We start from the raw sequence: 9,790 nt of genomic DNA, 5'->3' as shown, positions 1-9,790 counted from the left end.
AGTCAAATTTAGTAAAATCAAAGTATTTAATAAAAAGAATGAAAATTGAGATTTTATGATTATTACGAAAAAAAATTAAAAATTGAAATAAAGTTAGAGAGCGTAATTATGATTATGAAAAAAGTGATAGATTAGATTCATTAAAAACTATTAGAGGTCAAATTATACAATCATATTGAAAAATTAAAAATATTAATTCTGACACCAATAACATCGTGATAAACAATTCGTTAGTAAACCTATCTGTATTCAGTAATATTCCTAACTAGTAAAATCTTGAGAATAATATTGTAATCCTGAAGCGCCATAGCATGACCGAATATTATGCAGAGAAAAAGCGCTTCTACATCGCGGGTAGATGTGGCCGGGAAGGCATGCACGTCGCATTAAGTGTAAAGAATGACTTCAGGTGGGGCCGAGAGAGAACTCCATAGGCATGTCTCAGCATGAACTAAAATCCGAGGTTAGGGTTTCAATTTTGACCAACCTCCCAAAAAAATGAGAATCTATACAAATAATTGTGTCAGATAAGCATAAAAAAACCTGCTTATCTCCCAAGATCAGAGCAAATTTCTGTGAATCGTTCCACAGTGAGGGGGAAAACTTCAGATATGCAACTGGAGATAAATAAACCGATATGGATCCAAAAGCACTCAACGAAACTTTCCGTTTACCAAAAAAAGTAAAACCAAACTGTCCGCAGGCTGGAAACATGTCGGAAGTCAAATCACTCAAAAAAGACTGGGTTCACTAGTCGCAGGGGAAGCCGCAATCATTTGTGCGGTTAAAGAAAAACCATAGCAACCTGCAGATGCCAAGTAACCTCCTAAAGCGAACAATATATAATTGCCCAAGTTACACCGCAATGGATTCTGAGCCAACTCGTGCAAAAATTGCCAGCCAAGTTTAGCACACTACTACCTCGACTCACGCAAGGGAACTCATGGACAGAATGACAAACTAAATCTGCTATCGCCATTCCCGGCAAGTACCGCACCTCCAACTTCCAAACCTAGATGGTGATTCAACCCAAGGTGAACATTGGCTGTGAATCCAAATCCCACAAATCTGACAAGAGAGATCAGGGGCTGGTTCCTTTTGAGAACATTGCCAACAATTATTAACATTTCCTTGCAATGAAATTGTAGGTCCATCATTGGATGCTATATTAACAGTTCCACATTCTTCAGGAACACCTAATACAGAAGAAATTTTCAAATATTCTGACAAGTCTCCAGATGCATTAGCTACCTCAAATTGACTACTTTCATCTGAGTGCAGCAGCTCAGTCAAAGAGAAGTAGGTATGAGGTTCAAACTCGGCATTATCACATCCTACAATTTCGGAGACATTTGAAAGGTTGCTATCTGCAGAACCATATTCTGCAGAAGGGAATAAATCCGTTACAGATTTAGACAGATTAGCCATTTCATTGGGTGTCAAAAATTCAGTATCCAGATTACCTCCAGAAGAATCATTATTTTCCCCCTCACGTTTAACAAGCCTTCTCAAAGGTAATTTCTGAAGCACTGGCCCAGAGATAGTATTACCCTCAACATTAGCATCTAACCTGGGTTCTGTAATCAGCTCAACGCTAGAAAGGGAGAACAGCAGAGGATCATTGTCTTGTCTAGAGAAATCCTCTGCAGGATAGATAGGAGTAGCAGGCTCACATGCTCTCATATCAACAAGTGTTCCAGAATCAGAATCTGCTCCACAGTGCTCTTTCTTTGAAACCCTTGAGTGTGACTTCTTGCCCTCTTGCTTCTTGTACAACAAATCAGAGTAAGGACACACAGGTGACTTTATCCTCCGACATTTGCAACATTTGAAGCCCAGAATATAAAAAATTTTGGACTCTTCAAGCTCAAGAGCTTCGGCATGATACCATTCTGTATAAACCAAATACAGAGATTATAAATAAAGGTTAAGGACTTCAAAATGATGTCATTTAACAACTGAAGAAAAAACTTACTTTTGCATGTTTCACAGCAAATGTACATTAGATCAGACATATATGGTTTATGACACAAGCAACATACAGGCTTCATTTGAGGCAGGCCTGAACGTCCCTTTAGAAGTATATTCTTGAGCCTGAAATCAAAGCCTGTATCTTCAATATTCTTCTTTTTCCATATAATACCCCAAGAACTGCTTCTAGAACGACTTTTCACTTCCAAAGGTGAATCAGAAGCAACTTGCTTCATGTCAGGACAGCTATTCTTTGTCCTAGTAGACCTCAATCCTCGATCACAACATTTAGGCCTTGGCTCTTTCAGAGATGTCAAAGAGGTATGTTCATGGCCTTTTAAGAGTAAGGGACTAGTTGGAGACTCATTACAGGTTTCTTTTTGAGTAAGTAATTTAGTGTGATAACAATGTTTGCATGTGGCCAGGAACTGAACTTCTTCATATGTAGAGACTGTCGAACTTATGGAACAGCCTTGGTGACAATAACCTATGCCCATATGAAACATAACATTAAACCAAGATACAAACAAAATCAAGAGAATAAGAAGTGGCAAGATGAAAAACACAAACTAAATAAACCACATACTGCTGGATGCTGGATAGGATGGATTCTAGAATCAGTCAAATCCTTGATTGATTATGGCACAATTATGCCACATTTATGATAATCCTACTGTAAATATTTTCTTCCTACTGTCAAGGGATTATTTGTATAAAAATCCCTCTGATTTGTAATTGAAAAGTTTAGTAGATTAGGATTTCATTCTATTTCCTTATTTATAATTCTGATTTGTTGAACTATTTATAGTATCTAGTAACCTATTTTGATCATGAAATAATATCATCACTTCCTCAAATATTTCACACATACCACATACTAACCAACAAAAGAATTGGACTAAAATTCAAAATATTCATTGCAAGGTTTAGACTCTTTATGTAAGGGCATTCACGTGTATTTATTCTATGGAACAGGATGATTCATTTTATTAAAAACTGAAAAGATTCATTTCCAAAATTCCTTAAAACCTTAGGACAGCACTGAAAGAATGAAGAATCATAAAAGGAGTGATCACGGTTACCTTGACAGGCACTGCACTTGAGCGCATTCCTGAAATCAAACCAAGAGAAAGTATTAGAAAGAACAGGCGTAAAGAGATAAAAAAGCAATACTATATAAACATATGAACAGAGAGTAGCTAAGTAAGGTAATCACCCAATTAAAACACCCAGCTGACATACAGAACATGACAACATGTCCAATTTGTCTCTCTTGCAGGTAAGGTAAAAAAATATATCCTTGCAGGTAGCTTTCAACCGCCTTTTGTGCAACTGAGATGCAATATTCAAGTACTCTTTATCAGATAGCAATTTTCCTTTGCCTTCTTCATACTCCTTCACCAAATATAAAGGAACACGTATATCGGAGAACCAATACTTCTCCTTTCCTTCAGGACCTTGCTCTATTTCAACATTTTTCATTACCCGCGAAGGAAGATGCTTTTGGCTCCCAAAGGCTATTCTGTAAAAAATTTTGCCCTCTACAAGCTTCTTTTCACAAATATTTGCATTTCTAAAAGCAGAAGTTTCAGTATCTTGACCTTTCCCATCCTGAAGGTTATGCTCAGGACGCACCAGATCACTCCATCTGATATGAAAATCTAAATATCGGACCTGATGCAAATAATCAAATATCAAGTTATTGCCAAATACAACATACTGATCCAAAAAAGTTGTTAATATAAAAAAATATTATTCAAAGTAGTCAATCCAGATGCAACCGACCCCAAAAATACTATAGAGAAATAGTGGATAAGCAGAATGGCTGCTATTTTGAAAATTTAAAATACACCAAATATAGATTATGCTACACATATATATACTAAAGATTTCAAATTTCAATTGTTTGGAGGGGTTTTCAAAAGTTAGAAGTTAGAACAGAACAGAGAAGGAAAAAGAGAACAAAATAGAGTGCTCTCACAGGAAAAATCCTCCACCACAGATGGCTCATCAGAAAATATGTAGGTCTTGTTGGAAATTGAGAAGATTACTACAACTTGGCTCGAAATAGTGAACCTAGTCAGGTTTTGGTGGGAAAGTAGCCTCTAACGTGAATGGATCGCACAAAAAATGAGTAAGTCTTGTCAAAGATGAAGAAGATGATTGGAACTTAGACAAAAAAGGACGTCAGTCACTATAAAGCTTGCTGAATGAAGCAAAAGTTGCTGAAGATGGTGAATGGGAGCACTTAGGGTTCAAGATTACAGAGTTCGAATGATACAACATGCAGAAATTGACAATCTAAAGGGGAAGCAAAATCATAAAATGCCCCCCTTTAAAGCCTTTTAATGTTAAGAAAACAAGGGTAAATTTGACATTTGCATCATTCATCAAATAGCAGCCGCAATTTTGGCCACGATTAGTGCCACTCCAGCTGCTATACATATAGCATTTGGAATGACAGCAGAAACTCGCTTGGCCGCAATAGCGGAAGCTATTGACTACTATGATATTATTATAATACATAAGAGGGAACCTGAAGTGCCAGCTCTGATGCATTTCTGCTCATTTGAACTGCAGCTCTCCAAACTAGCTGTCTGCTTCTTTTAGGAGTTTCAGAGCCATCCGCATAGAATATACCAAAAATTTTCCTCAAACCACCTGTTGCCCACAACCAATCAGTGCTCATGCTTTTATTCCCAAACATATATAAATTACAAAACAATTGGCAAATAGTCATTGACAGGTGAAAGTGCACTGCAATCAAATTGAACCAGACAATATTTGCAGGCTCAACTCGATTATATCAGATTTTGATATAGTCAATAAATTCTTGAACATCTGGTCACGACTAAAAGATCAGCCATATTGATTAATTATGAAGCATGTATTATTTTTATGAACTATTATATTTAGGATTTTAAAATAATTCTATATTTATATAATAAAATTTTAAAGAGAAAATGATGAATAGGTGTCAATCGGGAAGTGGTTTTCCATTTCAGTTCATGGTTGACTAATAACAGATTAAACAAGCATCAATCCAATTTAACTAATAATCTACTACTTCTAGTAAACAATGGTATACAGTCTACTATGTACTTTATACCTTTGCGAGCTGCTTTTCTGACCATGGATTTTGGCAAAACAGCTTTCTGAAATACAGATTTGGTAAATTTGCTGCCATGCCACCATGCAAAGTTTTCATGGCAACCATCTGCTTTAACTTTATCAGTAGATAACTGTTTCTTACACCTCCCACGTGTTGCACGTTTCTGTGATGTTCCAAGAGTACATGCTGTACTTTGCTTTGTAGAAAATTCAACCAACCAATCATCCATCAACTTTACCCAGTCCCCACAATAAGCAATTGTACGAATGTTCTCCTCAAGCTGAAAATGATAATTTCATTAACCAATGGGAAAAAAATTATTTATAAATTTGCACACAACACAAGCAAGATATGTTACAAAATATTTACAATGCATGCAGGCAATATATAAACTCTGAAGTCTGGACAACAATGATAATTACACGTTAAAAATTGAAAAATATTCTTTATTTAAAATAATAATAACAATAATCACTCACTTTGAGTAAAAGAGGCTTTATATCACCAAATGATCTGGCCCATTCCAATTGTTTACGCCATTGCTTTCTAAAGTTTTCACATAGAAAGGGCCCAACTATTAAACCACGTAAACTTTCCTCAATATAAATAACATATGTTGCAATGCTAGGGATGATTCCCTCTCCATTCCTAACAGGAGCAAGGCCAGAAAGGACTTTCACGGCACTTTTGGTTGCACTTAGAGCAGCATGATTTAACATGCATCCTTTCTTGCTTGAAACAAGGGCTTTACAAGAAAGGCACCAGCCACACCTCTCTCTTGGAACCTCCACAAGCTTCTTTTCAGAACTGGGCCAAAAGAAGCGTGAAGCAGTTAGTGAGAATGCTTTTGCTAGCAAAGAAGTGTTTTCAGATGTTGCTTTCCTTAAGTTGTCAGACACATGACCCTCAGATATAGAATCCTCCGAAGAAAGAACGGCCAAATTAGCCGCAGCGGAAGCAGCAAAATCACCATGCATATAGTAATTAATGTATGACTGTGGTTTATTGGAGCAACCCGTGTACACAAAATCATTAGTTAAACTGCCTTTGCATTTTCCAAAACCAGCTTGATCACCTTTAGTTTGCAAAGACAAATTCATAGGCAACCCCATGTCATTTGTATGCCCATAATTATTAAATTGACTGCTTACCGAGGAGCACTGGGCAGGACCTACAATCAACCTATTAACAGAGTTTTGGTACTTTGTGTCTGACTGATTGTTAACAGTAGAAACAACTGAATCCATTGCAGCTTCCTCATGAGACTTCAAATTTACGGTAGGTAACTCCTCAGTTCTATCATTGCCACTGCTTCCTTGAGCAGAACTTTGAGTGGTAACCAGTGAAGCATCAAGAGATGGCACCATATTATCACTAGAAATCCCATTCACAAACGTTAAATTATATTCTGCCTTCACTGAACTAACAGCTTTGTGGTCTTCAACCATAGGAGGAACAGTAGAGGAGTTCAAATCCGTCTTTGTATTTGCTGAGTTTACTTGTGGTACAGATATAACACAAAGGGGTAAGAAGCTTTCTGGAATATTCCAATATTGTAACGCTGCCATGCAAATACCACTGTATATAGGTCTATGTTGCACAGATGCATAAAGCAGTTGGATAACTTCAGGAATGTCATTCTGATTGTAGTATTTAAGACAAAATTCATCACTTTCAACATTGAGCCTGCAATCATGAAAGATCGTAAGATCAAACCTCAAAATTTTCAAGTGAATCTATAGAAGGAATGACAACCAGGAAAGTAAAAAATTTAAAAACCAAAGAACAAAATCAAGTTAGAGAAGAAAATAAAATTGAACTTTAAATTTAATTAACTTGAAAGTAGTGCCTGGACTCATCCAGAATAACAAATGAAGGAGTGGAAGAAACACAAAAGATGTTAAACATACACCAGTAAGTGGTCGCAAGTACCCATGAAAACTTGCCCATACAAATCCTTTCCAAATATCACGCCCCCCTTAAGTGATGTTCCCCGTGCAATTGTTGGCCCAATCATATTTATTTTGCACTCTGGACAATACCATGTCCCTTCTGGTATATACATCTTCATCACACCAATACACCTTGAATGATAAACAGCAGGACAACCATCACAGCAAAGCAAGGTCCCATCCATGCCACATAGGCGACATTCATCTCCATTTCCATCAATATCACCATCCTCGGCAGTTTCAGTATCTCTGATATGTGAAATAGAGTGATTCACAGCATTCAATTCTGAAACAAACTTCATAGTTTCACTATCCTTGCAGGCGGTAGTTTTGGCATATCTTGGATGGACTCTTCTAGGCCCATTGTCAGCAGAAAGGATATCTTCATCATCAAAATCCATCCCAACCTCTGATTCCTCACGCATGTTCATTTCAGCTTTTAGTTCCTCAGACTCCAAAACATCATCACAGAGAATTTGCAATATCATTAACTTCCTACTAGCAGACAACAAATAATACTCGCCATAAAGAATCTCATCATTAAATCCTTTCCACTCAGGTCCCTTTGTGTATCCGTAAATTGCTAAATACTGAATCACAAAAACGGGCCAAGTCAATGAATCAAGCAAGCTCCAATCACTGCACCTGGAAAAATACATATTCAAATTGACATTCTTTTAAATATAAACAATCTCATAAAAAGGATAACACAGAGGCATATGCCATGTTGCACATACTGAGACAAAAGAATGCTACAATTAGGAGAAGATAACAGATTTGTTGTCCTCTACAAAATTAGTCAATGGATGAAACAACACATGTAGTTGCTTTGAAATTATTCTACAAAACTCAACCTATGCAGTCAAAAATACAACATAACAAGCCGCCAGGGTTTTGGGATTCTACACAAAAGGAAAATGCTTTGACGGGCGGAAATAAGGCATCCACGTGCTCCCCCATCCCCCCAAGAATGAAAATGGAACATAAACAAAACAGTTTCATCGTTCAAATCAAACGAAACATGACAAATTACACGCACATGTACACAAACTGACCAAACTTGGGACTACAACACGGAAAAGCATGATTAAAGAGATAATCCTGCAGCACTAAAACTAAAGCAGACACCAAAAAAGGTTGAGATAAAAAAAGCAGTAACAGACATCATCACCTCAGGCATTTTGATGCACGCGGGGAACCTTCTGCTGAAAGGCTTTCAAGGTGACGTCTCAATACACGCATCAGGGAAACATGAACGGCATCAAGTAACGTGTTCGAAACTCGACAATTAACAGCACCAACAAACTCGTCCAGAGTAAACGGACTCAAGAACAAGCGAATGCTGAACGATCGTAGGAATCCATAAACTGAAAAGAGGTACGAAACGTAAGGTTCCGGCACATTAATAGTTCCCGAAGACGGCGGCAACGACAACGGTAACGGTATAGGTAATATCGTTTCGGCGTCGGAGCTCAAATCCCTAGAGTCACCGGACGAATCAACATCCGTTGTTTCGTCTCGTTCCTCTTCGTTTGCAATCGATAAATCACCGTGCAATTCACTCGAATCCTTCTTCGGTACCTCTACGATCGTCGGCAACGCTAATAATTCCTCCAATTCACTCTTCCTTCGAGTCAAATCGTCGTCGAAGTAACTTTCATCGAGAAGTATCCTACGAATCTCAGCGCTATCTAAATCCTCGAAACCGCCACTTTCGTACGTGACTCTGTATAATCCACTATCGTAACGCACGACTTTGCCGAGAAGAACAGTGTCTCGGGGGAACTCTTTCAGCACGTATCGTCCAACCAATGCTATCGGTGCTCTCTTCTTCGATTCGAGAACGGTTTTGGGGTCAACGGTGACGGTTAGGTCCTCCTCTCTTCTCCGTTTCCGCGGGCGACCCCTGGATCTCACAACGGGAGGTTCCATGGCCGAATCGGTGTGTTTTTCACGAAAGGTTCATCGAAGGATTAGGGTTTGTTTGGGGATGTTGTTGGGGAGAGATATATTAACGTGGATTGAAGGTTAGGGTTGTGAGGATAACTATAAGATGAGAGAAGAAGGAAAACAGCAAGCGATGGTGTTGTGCTGTGCTGTTGCACACTCCAACCAAGACGTATCCTGAGATTTTGGACCTCTTTGTTGTTATCACTCGTCGCGTCCGAGTTGCCGACTCCACCCAGCCGAGTTCTTCGCACGCTATTTAATCTTTTTTTTTTTAAATATATATATTAACTTCGAATTTTAGTCTTTTTAAAATAAATTTTATAAAAAACTAAAATTTTAAATGACCAAAGGTAAATAAATTATTGAATAAAAATCTAACTTCTAGAAGAAGATTGTTACTTTTAGAATACTTTTAAAGCAATAAAAAAATGACAGTAAATTATTAAAATGTTAGAAGAAGATTGTTACTTTTAGAATACTTTTAAAGCAATAAAAAAATGACAGTAAATTATTAAAATGTTTATTATGTTACAAATATAATAAGAATTGTTATTTTTTAATAAAAATATTACTTTTATATTATTTGTAATCTTTAAAATATTAAGTAAGATAAATAAATTGACATCTTGAAACTATTTGATTAAATTTCATTATTTCATTATGTGAGTATAAATATGAAAATTTGAAGGTATGTTTGAAATACTAAAGTGTGTTAGAAAATAAAAAATAAATAAATATTTTAATCTGTCTTAAATGACGCATGATAAATATATATATATATATATATATATTAAATGTATTAATT

At 36.9% G+C, this 9,790-nt stretch overlaps 1 protein-coding gene across 2 annotated transcripts; it reads right to left on the bottom strand.

The window, feature by feature from the left end:
• Nucleotides 1-116: 116 nt before the first annotated feature.
• Nucleotides 117-9,156, bottom strand: LOC113854042 (DDT domain-containing protein PTM-like). Of its 2 annotated transcripts, none has more exons than XM_027484862.1 (9): nucleotides 8,207-9,156; nucleotides 6,994-7,680; nucleotides 5,563-6,769; nucleotides 5,081-5,363; nucleotides 4,508-4,632; nucleotides 3,188-3,645; nucleotides 3,054-3,082; nucleotides 1,972-2,458; nucleotides 117-1,892 (listed from the first exon to the last, which is right to left on the bottom strand). In XM_027484862.1, the coding sequence occupies exons 1-9, from the start codon at nucleotides 8,965-8,967 to the stop codon at nucleotides 1,868-1,870; spliced, it is 4,062 nt and encodes a 1,353-aa protein (XP_027340663.1). In that variant the 5' UTR covers nucleotides 8,968-9,156; the 3' UTR covers nucleotides 117-1,867. The 2 variants fall into 2 exon arrangements, with proteins under 2 accessions (XP_027340663.1, XP_027340662.1); XM_027484861.1 differs by having other exon boundaries at nucleotides 1,976-2,458.
• Between the last annotated feature and the right edge of the window lie 634 nt (nucleotides 9,157-9,790).

Source organism: Abrus precatorius, unplaced genomic scaffold (genome assembly GCF_003935025.1).
Source record: "Abrus precatorius isolate BTA unplaced genomic scaffold, Abrus_2018 Scaffold11, whole genome shotgun sequence".
NCBI classification, from domain to species: domain Eukaryota; kingdom Viridiplantae; phylum Streptophyta; class Magnoliopsida; order Fabales; family Fabaceae; genus Abrus; species Abrus precatorius.
Note: the sequence above shows the minus strand (reverse complement) of the source record. Positions and strands in the feature narration are given on the sequence as shown.